Source organism: Corvus kubaryi, unplaced genomic scaffold, assembly GCF_017639235.1.
Source record: "Corvus kubaryi isolate FWS band 111438036 unplaced genomic scaffold, C.kubaryi_AGA036_p1.0 37394, whole genome shotgun sequence".
NCBI lineage: Eukaryota > Metazoa > Chordata > Aves > Passeriformes > Corvidae > Corvus > Corvus kubaryi.
Genome location: NW_024581133.1, coordinates 12,654,055 through 12,666,358, shown reverse-complemented (window position 1 = coordinate 12,666,358; position 12,304 = coordinate 12,654,055). Strand labels below are relative to the sequence as shown.

General features: G+C 62.5%; 3 protein-coding genes and 1 long non-coding RNA gene across 6 annotated transcripts; 1 reads left to right on the top strand and 3 right to left on the bottom strand.

The window, feature by feature from the left end:
- Nucleotides 1-55: 55 nt before the first annotated feature.
- HDDC3 (HD domain containing 3) lies at nt 56-1,707 on the bottom strand. The gene is made up of 4 exons (XM_042039635.1): nt 1,401-1,707; nt 794-849; nt 457-697; nt 56-201 (listed from the first exon to the last, which is right to left on the bottom strand). Exons 1-4 carry the CDS (start codon nt 1,705-1,707, stop codon nt 71-73), a joined length of 735 nt encoding a protein of 244 aa, XP_041895569.1. The 3' UTR covers nt 56-70.
- NGRN (neugrin, neurite outgrowth associated) lies at nt 1,691-11,164 on the bottom strand. Of its 2 annotated transcripts, XM_042039627.1 has the most exons (16): nt 10,829-11,164; nt 10,349-10,389; nt 9,160-9,278; nt 8,535-8,665; nt 8,014-8,170; nt 7,657-7,800; nt 7,029-7,114; nt 6,694-6,919; nt 6,078-6,262; nt 5,297-5,485; nt 4,699-4,834; nt 4,172-4,384; nt 3,538-3,880; nt 2,729-2,981; nt 2,072-2,182; nt 1,691-2,002 (listed from the first exon to the last, which is right to left on the bottom strand). In XM_042039627.1, the coding sequence occupies exons 1-16, from the start codon at nt 10,972-10,974 to the stop codon at nt 1,708-1,710; spliced, it is 2,775 nt and encodes a 924-aa protein (XP_041895561.1). In that variant the 5' UTR covers nt 10,975-11,164; the 3' UTR covers nt 1,691-1,707. The 2 variants fall into 2 exon arrangements, with proteins under 2 accessions (XP_041895561.1, XP_041895560.1); XM_042039626.1 differs by lacking the exons at nt 1,691-2,002; nt 2,072-2,182 and having other exon boundaries at nt 2,372-2,981; nt 4,172-4,378.
- On the top strand, nt 4,354-4,797 carry LOC121669979. Its single transcript, XR_006017976.1, has 2 exons — nt 4,354-4,438; nt 4,585-4,797. It is a non-coding gene; the product is annotated as an uncharacterized LOC121669979 (long non-coding RNA).
- On the bottom strand, nt 9,160-12,284 carry GDPGP1 (GDP-D-glucose phosphorylase 1). Of its 2 annotated transcripts, XM_042039634.1 has the most exons (3): nt 11,171-12,284; nt 10,349-10,389; nt 9,160-9,278 (listed from the first exon to the last, which is right to left on the bottom strand). In XM_042039634.1, the coding sequence occupies exon 1, from the start codon at nt 12,247-12,249 to the stop codon at nt 11,173-11,175; it is 1,077 nt and encodes a 358-aa protein (XP_041895568.1). In that variant the 5' UTR covers nt 12,250-12,284; the 3' UTR covers nt 9,160-9,278; nt 10,349-10,389; nt 11,171-11,172. The 2 variants fall into 2 exon arrangements, with proteins under 2 accessions (XP_041895568.1, XP_041895567.1); XM_042039633.1 differs by having other exon boundaries at nt 9,160-10,389.
- Nucleotides 12,285-12,304: the final 20 nt, after the last annotated feature.

Genomic DNA, 12,304 nt, shown 5'->3' with positions numbered 1-12,304 from the left:
CAAGCTGGCGGACAAGCTGTACAACCTGCGGGACCTGAACCGCTGCAGACCGGCCGGCCCGCCCCGGCGGTCACGCGGCCACGCCGCGCTGCTCGAACAGGCGCTGCAGCGCCCCCTCCAGGGCCGCGCTGGTCCCGCGCAGCCCGGACACCACGCGCGCCGCCCACCGGAAGTACTCCTGCACGCGCTCCGCCGACCACCCTGCGGGGACATGTGTAACGTCAGTTCCGGTCCCGCCGCACCGGGCGCGCCCCGGCCCCGAGTTCCCGGACACGGCGACACACACGCAGAGACACGGGGACACTCCCCCCACCACCTCCCGCCACTGCCGCCCCCGGCCCAGGGCAACCTCGGCGCGGACGGGGCACAGCCAACAGGACCAGCCGTGCTGCTGGCTGGGATCAGCCGGGCTCTCCCCCGTCCCCGCCGTGCCGGTGCCGCCGGCGCGGGCGGTACCTTGCGGTGTGCAGCGGTTCAGGTCCCGCAGGTTGTACAGCTTGTCCGCCAGCTTGACCAGCTTGGCCCGGCGGCTGCAAAGGGGTGCGCGCTCCACCTGCAGCCGCTTCCGCTCGGTCTTGGGCAGCGTCTTGTCGTCCGTCACCTCCTCCACCACGCGCCGCACCTCTGCGCCGAACCACTCCTCGATCTCGGAGAACGTGGTGTCCGTGTCCTCCACTGTGTCATGCAGGAGGGCGGCCTGCAGCGGGGAGGGGACGAGGGGGACTGCAGGGGTCCGGGCCAACCAAAGGGAACGGGCAGGGGAGGGCAGGGGCAGGGGAGGGCACGGCCTTACCTGCAGCACCACTATGTCCGTCACGCCGGCCTCATGCGCCAGGATCCTGGCGACGCCTGCAGCGAGAGCGGAAAAGTGGATGGCACCGGGAAACAGGCAGCTCCTGGGAACCGGGACAGTGGCTCCCGTGGGTGACACGGGGGCTGTGCTGCACGGTGGGCAGTGAGGTTTGCCCGAGATCAACCCTGGGCAGGGGAAACCCCACAGGCACATCCTGCGCAGTGAATCCTTTGGCTGGGCAGGCAGGAAGGCCCCAGGGGCTAGCACTGCCCCCAGGGTGGGCACTGTCCCCAGGCCTGGCAGGTGCGATTGTGTCACAGGGGCCCCTCAGCAACTCCTGTGGGCACCGTCCACAGCAGGGCAACAGTGTGGTGGGAGCCACAGCCATACACAGGGCTGGGGCGAGGGCTGCAGTGCTTCGGGGGCTCTGCCCCTATCGGGCTGAAGGACACGGTACGGGAGAAGAGACACGGTTCTCTCTAGGGGCCAGGGTGGGGGCTCCCGGGGGTTGGCGGCGCTCCGGGGCAGGGAGGGTTGCAGGGGTGAGCGGTGCTCTGGGAGAGAGGGGCCGCGGGGGATCTCCCGGGAGCGGGACGCGGTGCCGCACCGATGGGATGGTTGATGTAGGGGGTGCCCTCGGGATCCTTCCGCCGCTGCGCCTTGTGTTTCCTGGCTGCAAAGTCCACCGCCTCCAGCAGCCGCGCCATCTCAGAACCCATCCCCGCCGCCGCGGAGCCCAGGGCGGGCGCCTCGGAGCCCATCCCCGCCGCCGCGCTGCCCAGGGCCGGCGCCTCGGAGCCCATCCCCGCCGCCGCGGTGCCCAGGGCCGGCGCCTCGGAGTCCATTCCCGCGGCCTCGGAGCCCGCGCCCGGCGCGACGGAAGCAACACAGCCGGAGGCGGGTCCCAACACCATTTATTGCGTGCTGGGCCCCGGCCCGCCCCAGCCCCGCGGCAGCCGGTACAACAGCGTCCCGTCGGGGGCGTGCACCTCGTGTCCGTCCCCCGTTCCCCGTCCCGGTCCCCGTCCCGGTCCCCGTCCCGGTGCCGTCGCGGCGGCGCTCAGTGCCCGCTGGTCCTGCCGCAGGCGGCGGCGTGGTGAGGGGCAGCCGCGGCTCCGCAGCACCCGCCGCACCACGTCGGTGCTGACGCCAAAGCCCTGGGCCAGGCGCTCCAACGGCCACTCCTCGGGCAGCTCCTGCCGCAGGAACCTGCGGGCACGGGCACGGTCACCGGAGCGGTCACTGCGCGCGGCGCGGCCCGCCCGGTCTCTCGCTCACCGCAGCTGCTCCATCGCCTGCCAGGTCAGGGCGCGATCGGGGGCTCTGCGCCCCCCGCCCAGCTCCCGCCGCAGCCGCTCCATCCGCGCCGCCGCCCGCCGCCGCCGCGCCCTGCGGGTGACACGCGTGAGCGCCCGGGCCGGCACAGGCCCCGAACACCGGCCGACCGCTCCGCACCTCTCCGTCTCCTCCAGCGCCGGGTCCGGCGGCTCCGGGTCCCCGGGCCACGCCGCCGCCGCCCGCCGCGGGGCCCTGGCGAAGAGCGGGACCACCCGCAGCCCGCGCTGGAGCAGCACCGCCATGGCCAGGAACCGGCCCAGGAACGGGCGGGGCCGGCGGGGGGGAGCGGCCCCGGCGGGGGAAGCGAGGTTCCGACGCGTCCAGAGCGAGGTGGCCTCTGGAGGGCTTCGCTGCAGGCGGCTGGAGGTCACAGACACGAGTGCGGACAGGGCACGGACAGGGGCACAAGCACCAGCCTCCGGTCTTGGCAAAGGTGAAGCTAGCTGGGGTGGGTGGCGGGAGCGATGCTGGGCCCGGGCTCTGGCCAGGCGGCTCAGCAGCCGATCTCAGAGTTGGTGGAGGCAGCCAACCTATCCAGCAGTCCTGGTTCGCATGCAAGCACACATGGGAGGAAGGCTGAGCCCTCGGCCATGCTACCTGTGCTTTTCATGCTGTGAATGTGTGAGGCACTGGCATGGTGCAAGGTGCTGGCATGGCGTGACACACTGGCACGACGAGGCTCTGCCATGGTGTGAGGCATGTGTGTGCTGCACGTGAACGGCAGTGGTGATGGGAAGCTCCTGGACCACAGCACAGCTGAAGATGCCATCACCTGTGGCCTGCCCTGGGCTGGCGGGGGAAGCCGGGGGACAGCTGCCTCCATGGGAAGATGACAGACTACCAGCACCACCTAGAACAGTGCAGACAGATGTGAGGCTGGGCAGAGCCAGCAGCTCTGCAGGTCAGCAGCCCCCCCACTGCCCTTCCTGGTGGGGCTTGGTCCTGGCAACCCCTCCTCTGCTCCTGCTCCCCTCATCCTAGGGCTGCAAAGTGGATGAAGCAGACACCAGGGAGCCAGGCAGGGCTGGGTGAGGATGGAGGGTAAGAGCACGGGCAGGGAGCAGTGTGGTGGGAGTGAGGCCTGGGAAGAGGCTGGGGACTGCGCTGTGTCACCATGTCTCCTCTGACCCCCAGGAGCCAATGCACCCCTTCGACTTTCCTGGTTTCTCATACTCCCCCTGCACATCAACCCTTGATCCTGGGAAACCACCCATAGTTCTTCCCTGTCCCTGCAAATGGGATGCTCCAAGCCTCAGACAGAGACTTCCAGCGGTTACCAGTGCACCAAGCAGAGCATGGTGACCCTTCTGCAGTGTCCCAGCATCCCTGAGAACTCCATCCAGCTCACCCATTCCTCCTACCCTGGCAAGGCCAGGAGCATCCACAGGAAGGTGATGCATACTTACAGCCTTCTGCCTGGGTTCCGATGCCAGGGAGCTGCTGGTCTCTCAGCTGCAACCCCTTAGGTTGGGCGCAGGGCTGGGTGGCCGCTGCCCGGCCCCGAAGCCAGCCCCCGCCCAGCGCCCGGGGGCCCTCGTGCCGCACGTGGTACGGGACACTCCGGCCTCGAACACAGAGGGTGTGCATGTCGTTGGGATCTGGGCCTGGGATGTGCGGCAGCAGGGCCTCGCCTCTAGGGCTGTGCGTGATCCTGTCCCCCAAGGGCTGAGCTGGGACTCCCAGGAATGAGAGAAGCATCATTAAATCGCGGGTGTTGTGGTCCCCGAGGGCATCCCAGGGAAACTGCAGCTGGAAGGAGGGAAGCAAAATGGCCATGGCTTAGTTCCATAGGCCTTGGCAGGAGATGGGAAGGAAAAGTCTTGTCTAGTCATGCACAGGTGCTCACTAAAGCATCGCCCCACACTTTGTCCCCAGGTATGCTCCTACCACCACTCCAGCCTCACTTCATCCTGAAGGCACAGCAGCTGATCTGCCTGCAGCGGACCCCCATCCTGCCCCACCAGAGATGCTCAGTGCCCAATTCACTTCTCACCATCCTTCTGCCTTGGCTGTGTGGGGTGGCTCTGGCAATCCCATTACCTGGCTCCGGAGGGTGCAGGATCCCTGGGTGTGGGGGATCCTCAGCTGTGGGGAGGATCCTCCCTCAGCTGTGGGGAGCAGCCGGGAAAGCTGATCAGTGATGCCCAGGTCTCGGATCAGCTTCTCACGCTGCAGCAGAGCATTCACTCTCCTCTTCTCTTCGTGTTCCACAATGTCCTGGGGCTGCATGGAGTTGTACTGCATGCGCTGCACCTCGGCAGAGAAACACCTGAGCTATAGCAAAGCTGAAGCTGGGATAATGCACAGGTGAGACAAAGCCATGAGCTGCTCCAACCCTGGGGACAGTTACAGTCTCAGGGTGGGATAGAGATCCCAGTGAGAGCCAAAATGGAAAGGCACAACACTGGTGCTTGCAAGTACTGCCAACACAAGCTGTCGACTTTGAACTTCAGGCAAGGAGTCAAACCTGGAATTTCAGCTCCATGAGTGCCCCAATGGCCCAGCATAGCTCCCAGAGCCATGTCATTGACTTGGAGAGCCCACGGACAATGCTGACACTCAGGTACCTTTCTATCCCATGTCTTGGTGCTTCTGAGGTGGGTTGTAGGAGCTGTATTTTTATTCTGGATCCTCTCAGTTTTCTTCTTCCTGATGGCAGCTTCCAGCTTTTCATTTTTCAGGCGCATCTCCTCCAGCTGCTGCCTGCCACAGAACAGCAGAGTCCCTCAATGGCTCAGAGCCACAATAGCAAAAGACTGTGGGACAGTCTTCAACCTGAGGACATTTACTGCAGGCCAAATTTCTGTATGGATAGCCCATAACAGAAATGTGCGAAGAGATGGGACAGGGATGCTTGTAAAGAGACTTTTAAAAAGACAAATGCCCTTGGATTAGGCTGTGCCTGCCAAAAGAGAGGGGGACATTTGGGAAATGGTGTCTCCAGGGTCCAAAAGTCAATAGAATACTGCCCTTGCCTCTCTGGGGTCCATCTAAAAGGAGCTACTTTGCTGTGGTGCCACAGCACATGCAGGCTCCTTCCTTTCCCCTCCCATTCTCCCCACTTTCTTACACTTGCCAAGCAGCTGAGTTGCTCCCCAGGAGGGATCAGGAGCACGTGGTCTCCATGCCACCTGTGAGAAGTGGGTTTTCACAGGAGCAGCGTACCTGGCATGCTCTTCTCGTGCCTTGGATGCTGCTGTTTCCTGGAAGAGGGACCTGCCCTGCTGGAAGAATGGCTCGTACTTCTCTGTCCCAGGTGCTGGGTAGATGCGTCGGAACCCCCCCAGGTGCTCATTCTCGTAGGTTTCAGCCTGTGCCAGCCAGGCAGCCTGGCTGCTCTCCTGCTCTCTGCGCCTGCAGCAGGAGAAAGGACAGGGAACTGTGGAGGGAGGCTCTGAGGCAGGCAGAGCACAGGGCTGACATGCTCAGCATGTCCCAGGATTATCCCAGGACTCCTGATAGAAACAGTAGCTGGAGAGAGCTGTGCCTTGCCTGCAAGGCAGCAGGCTCACTGAACACGAGCTTGTGAAAGGACATGCAGACACAGGAAGGGGAAACCCTCAGCCTTGGAAAGGACCCCTGCCCTGGAGAAGGGCCCATGCCCAGGCTACTCCCAGTTCCTGAGGCAGGGCCGTGGTTCCTCATGTGAGCATCCCTGCCAGCCTGGGATGCTGGCACTGCCCATCCCCAGCGAAAGAGATAACAAGCAGGTGCAGCTTGAGGATAGCTCTGTCAGGGCCCAGAGCACCAGGTGACACATCTCCTGGCACCCAGAGAGGAGCCCTGGCTCCTCCTTGCAGGATGCAGATGGCTTGGTAGAGCTCAGAGGCTGCAGAATGCTGTGGGCTCTGGGAGCTTCCACCAGCCAACCCTGGTGTTGTCCTGCCCTGTCATGCCCTGTCTTTGCTCACTAGGGACCTGCAGCACTGTGGGAGAACAGCAATACCTGGACTCACGGGGAGTCTGGTTGGCCTGAAGGAGCCGTTCCTTTACCCGCCGCTTGTCTTCCTCCAGCACCTTCTTTCTGTCACAGGCGTGCACATTGATCAGGTTGAAGGTGTCACACAGAAGGGCATCCTTCACCTCATGGTCTAGCTGAGAATCTGTGTTGAAGCTGGGAGAGTGGTTCACCTGCCAAGACAAGCAAGTAACCTAACCTGGCACCCCAGCTCCCAGCCCATGGCCCCAGCCACGCCCCACACCGTCCCATGGATGCTCTTCCCCGTATCAGAGACAGGAAGCAGGAAGCCACATGCAGCACTCTCTCCTGCAGTGTGTTACCTGCTTGTGCCACAGGTCACCTGGATCCCACCCCACAGGGTGCAGACAGAGGGCAACTGTTACAAATTCAGGGTGCTCACAGGACAAGGGGTCTGAAGGCTTGGGAAACTCCCTGTTGTTAGATGGTGTGCAGGAAATGGATCCTGCTCACAGCAGGTTGTTTGGCTTCACAGCCTGGTTAATTCTGTGAGCAAGGAGGCCCTTTTGAATCAAACAAACCATGTTCACCCCAACCCCCCTGTCCTAGTCCCCCAGCTCTCAGGTCTCCACTCCTTCCTCACCTCCAGCAGCCATGGCCTCAGCCTTCTATCCAGCAAAATGTCGAAGCCCAGAATTTCAAAGCAGGCACAGCCAGTAGTGTGGTTAGGGAAGCAGCTCTGGTAGTGGTGTTTCAGCACAGGGTGAGCTGAAATCAGCGTTTTTATAACAATGTCATCAATATCTGCCCAGAGCTTTGTTGTGTCATAGCTGTGCTCTGCCATCCAGGCATTCAGGGTGGACAGCTTCCTGTGTGGGGAACAGGAGGTGGTAAGGGCTCAGCTGTGTCACCCCAGGAAAGCTGAGGTAAACCAGTGTCCCCAGGCAGTGTTCTTGCAATGCTCAGACATGCCAGTACCTCTTGCTGCCCATCGTGTCATCCTGGACAAAGTTCTCATTGTGTTTGTTGATTGCATAGTTGGTCAGGTGCATGCAGATGTCACCCTGGCAGGGAACCACAAGAGACATTTACTCACTCTGAACCACTGAGCAAGAACAGAAACAGCCCCACCAGATCCTCCCGTGTTCTTTTCTGCCTGAAGCACAGGCAGAGTAGGAATGGTGTGGAATTGAGCACACTTATCAGGGCCAGAAGCAGAACATGCTGCCCAGAGACACCAGGGGGTCTTCATTCTGAAGGTTTTCAAAACCTGATGGGGTGAGACCCCAAGAAACCAGATATGAATTTATTGTTGACCAAGTTTTGAGCATGATGTTGGAGACCTTCCAAGGTTCCATCCAAGCAAACAACTCCATGATTCTGTGGTAATTCCAGTAAACAGCCCAAATGTGGGGCCTTGGGGTAGATCTACTGTCCCTCCTGAAATACCTCCTGTGAGGAGGATGGGGTATAGAGGAAGAACAGAAAAGCTGGGACTCCTGCAACTCCCAGTACCTGCCTTTTCAAGGCCTGGAATGCCCCCAGGACAAGTTAAGAACTGGCACCTACAGATACTATGTGAGTGTTTTTGAAACTTCCTTTTTACCAGGTTTCTGCTGCTGCAATCGATGTACCTCATGGTGGCAAACCGGGCCAGGCCCTCCTTGTAGAGAAAAATCCTGAGTGGGTCACAGGATGTGACCAGCACATAGATGCGCATGTCAAACTTGAATCCATCAATGAGGAAAGGCTGTGAGGAAAGAGGCAGGAGCACGGGTGAGGTGAGGATTTGCTCCATCTGCCTGTGCTGCTCAGCAGAGGGGCGAGCATTGTCTGTGTCCTCGATGTGCTGCAGCCACACCCACACCTCCAGCAGACCTGAGGAGACCCGGGGAGCATGGGGCATGCTGGCAGAGTGAGGAGGCTGGAATCCCACCCCGGTGTTCCGGGACTGTCCCAGTACCTCAGAGATGTACTGCTGACAGATCATGCGTTCCCCATGCTTGATCTCCTCCAGGTGGTGGGTTATGAAGATCCCTCTTCCCTGGCAGCTGTTGTCAGGCTTGCAGATGAATGTTCTTGTTTTCTTTGTGGATCTGTAGGCCTGGAAATCTCCGTAGCTGTGCAAGGAAGGGGTGACTATCACCAGCTGCAAAAAACACCCCTCTGAACTCTCTTCTAACAGCTGGGTACTGAAACCGTAGCGCTGCAGGCCAGCACACACTGAACTTCTGCAGGGGAGGAGTCAAAACCCCCATTCCCCATCAAGTCACAGATTGATCCCTGTGTGACCTGACCCAGCTGTCCGCATCCCACCTTTTCCTTGCCCTCATCTCTACCTGTACTGGAAGGTCTGCAGAAGAGCTCACCATGGTGCATGCCAAGGCAAGTTAAGATTTGGACTCTGGTGCCCAGAAAGAGCAGGCGAGCAGCCTCCCCCCGCCGTGTCACCCCGTCCCCGCGGCACTGTCCCCTGCCACTCACTCGGCTGGCAGGCACCACGTGCGGGGGAAGATGTTGTACTCCGTGGGGAAGAGCCGGAGCATGCGGTTCAGGTTGCGAGCCAGCAGGTCCTTACGGCACAGCTCGATCATGCCTGGGAAGTGGTTGATTTTCTGAAAGTGGAGCAGAAAAACCCAGATCAGCAGAGACCCTGTGGGGATGGATTCTCCCAGCCCTGAGGAGAGCCTGTGCATGGAGAAGCAGCAGTGAGTGGGAAGCCAGGCTTGTGGCTGCCTTGAACTATTACTGAGGGGTGAGACTTGCTAGAGCTGCTGTATCTGAGCTTCACTAGTGATTTATCTGCCCATTCCATCTTAGCCCTGGAGCGCTGTAAGAGCCATTTATTATCGACAATTGTTTATTTCACAGCACATTGCAGGGCTGGAACGCTCCTGCTCCCACCATAGCTGCTGAATGCTGCTGGTGACACCAACCAGGGACATGGCACAAGCAAAGGTATCTGACCCTGCGCCCTGGAGCCGAGGCACAGATGGCACGTGGCACTGCTTTGGATGCTTCTGTTTCACTCTGCCACGTGCTGTTCCATAGACAGCCTTGTGTCACCCTCATCCCTGAGCAATTCCTGCTGGGCAGCCATTTTGTTTACCTGGAACCGCTTCATTTCCATGAGGCGCTCCAAAGAGACCGCGCCGTCCGTCCAGTACACCGTCCACTCCTCGTTTTCTCCCGCTTCCTTCAGCCCGCAGTGCTGTGCTGCCCGCCGCACTGTGCCAAGGCAAGCAGTGACAGGGGCCAGGCAGGGGAGCCATGTACAGGGACTGATAAACCCCCAAAATAACCAGGGATGGAATGTGAAATGAATCTCTGGCTGAGGAGCCACATACAGGGACTGACACTCCCCCAAAATAACAAGGGATGGAGTATGGACTAGCCTCTCCAGGCTGCAGTTCCCCTCTCAGAGGTGTAAGGTATTGGCATGACCCCTTGGGAGGTGTCAGGGACACCAGTTTTGTCTGGCCAACCTGCCAAGCCTCTGGTTGCAAGTGTTCTGGGAGCTCTTATCCCTCTAATTCCACCTGTCTTTAGGTGCCAGGGCCCCTCAACAGCAGGGTTGAACTTCCTATGGGTCTTAAGCCTCACAGGCAGATACAAATTGCGAAGGTGTGAATTTAATCACCCAAATCAAAGGTCTTTCAGCAGCAGAAGACAGCTCTGCAGGAAAAGCTCTCTGCTGGGATGGTTCATGCTAGTGCCAAGTATGAATGTGGCAGGGGTTGGGAGGTGATGGGGGTCCGTGCACACCAAGATCCCTTAGCAGAGTAGATTAATAACACCCCTCCAGGGCCAGGAGTTTGTTCTTTCAAGATGCAGCTTGTGGAAGGAAAGAAGAGTGAGAGAGGAGAGTGGACCAGCTCCCTGGAGTTACCAGGGATGGACAGCACAGGGAGAGGTTCCAGGTACAGATCCTGCCTGTTCACTACCAACTTTACCTTAAATAGTTGACAACCCTCAGGTCCTGTCTCCAAGCCCAGGTACTCCCTTGCACTGTACCTGATGGAACCGTTCTTGCCCATTTTAGCAGACAGCTGGCAAATGCAAGTGTGGGGGATGTTGAGGGCTCGCGCTGCTGTTGCACATTTTAAATCAGGAGAAATCTCAATCCAAAGCGTGACAAACTCCCCACTAACACGGGGGGCCCTGTGCCAGTCACTGGCAGCAGTAAATAAAGCAGTGGGAACTGGGTTCCAGCACCGCTCCTGGCTGTGCAGGCACCTGCAGAGCCTGCGGGTGTGGGCTGGAAGCCTGCAGGGACCCCCCCACCCCCTCTGACTTACCACTCTCGTACTTGCAGCCGCTCAGGTTGATGGAGGGGACACTGGAATAGAGATGAGATTACAGTAGCTCAGCGAGGCACCGGGCGTAGGACAGAGTGGGGACACAGCCCCGATCCCTCACACACACGCACAGAGCACACCGGGCAGTCTGACCAAGCCAGCCCGGATTCGGTACAGCCCTAAGGAGAAGGGCAGGCTGGTCCGGGCACGGAGCCGTGGCCGGGTGTGTCACACAGGGGATCGCTAGGGCAATTTCAGGGGAACACTATTTATTTCGGGTCAGCGGGGCCCTGGCCCGGCTCCCGGGAGCTGGGCAGCGCCGGGCACCAGCTGGGCACTGTCCCACAGGGAGCAGCGGGGCCGGGGCACGCCTGGGCTGGGGCTAGGACTGAGCGCGAGTGAGGCAGCGGGAGGCGCCTCCGGCAGCGGCTGGATGGGCTCCATCCGGACCCTGCCGGGGGGCTGTGGCCCCACACTCGCCTGCGCTTCCTCCGCGGCTCGGGTCCGGCGGGGGCAGCGGGACGGTCCGGGGGGGCCGCGGCGACGGCCACCTCCTCGCCCACAGGAGTTCCCGGGCGTGGGCCCGGGCCCATGCTCCCCCCGCCGCCGCCGCCGGCCGCCGCCATCGCACCGCTCCCGGGTCCGCCGCGTTCCCATGGCGACCAACCATAGAGACGTCGGCATTGCCAGGCGGAGCGGCCCCCTGGGGCCACGTGACAGTCAGTTCCGCATCCTCCGCCGCGCAGCGGCCCCTGCCGCGCGGAGGCCTCACCGCCGGTCCCGGTGCCGTCAGCTTTGCAGCAGCCCCGCCGGTGCCCGTACCATCAGCTCTCCAGCAGCCGCGCCAGCTCCCCACCGAGGTGCAGCAGTTCGGGCTCGGGCAGCAGGTGCTGGCGGATGGCGCTCAGGGCCTGCACCTCGGTGATGTCCCGGTAGAGCGGCTCGGCGGGCAGCGGCAGCAGCCCCGCCAGCTCGCACAACGCCACGGCGAAGGGCTCACCCGCCTTGGGGCCGAAGAGGGGCCGGCGCGCCCACAGCACCACCCGCAGCCCGCGGCCACCTCCGGCCCCGGGCCCCCCCGGCGGGTCGCCCCGCGTGGCCAGCACATTGCAGGCCAGCCCAGCACCGGCCAGGTGCTCCGCCGCCCGGCACACGGCCCGCGACACCGGCTCCAGCGCCGCAGGGCCAGAGGCGAAGAAGAGGAAGGCGGGGGCCGGTCCGGCGCGGAGCAGCCCCAGGCGCGGCCCCAGCGGCTCGGCCGGCGCCTCCTCCAGCGGCAGCGGGCGGCCCAGGTAGAGCCCGTGCAGGTGCAGGTGGTTCACCGAGGCGCCGCCGCCCAGCCCGTTGAAGCCCACGCAGAATCCGGGGTGGGCGCTGAGCAGAGCCGCCTCCAGCGCCCCGCGCAGCGCCGGGGCCGTCAGCACCTGCGGCAGCCGCCGCGCCGGCTCGGGCAGCAGCAGGACGTGTCCCCGCTCCAAGGGGCTGGCGTTGATGGCCACCAGCAGCGGGTCGGGTGGCGGCCCCGGGCCTCCGGTGCGGCGCAGGCGGAACAGCAGCTCGGCGGGGCGCAGACGGGTGAAGTTGAAGGCGCCGGGGTCGAAGGGATCCCGGAGGCTGCGGACGGGCTGCGGCGGGCGGCGCTCCGCGCTGCGCTGCTCGTTCAGCTGCGCCACGAGGCGCACGGGGCCGGGCAGGACGCGGGTGGGCAGCGGCCCCAGCCGGTACCGGAACAGTCCCCGCTCCATACGGTCGCTCCACCCCGCCAGCAGCACCCGGTCGAACCGGGAGAGCGCGGAGTCCGGGTCGCCCCAGCCGGCTGCCTGTAGCACGAAGTCCTCCTCACCGTACACGAACTCCTCGGGGTTTGGCTCGCTCAGCTCCCCTCCCGCCATCGCCGTCATCTCTGCCACTGCTGGCCCCGCGGACCCGGGAATCCGCCGTGTGTGCGGGCGGGCG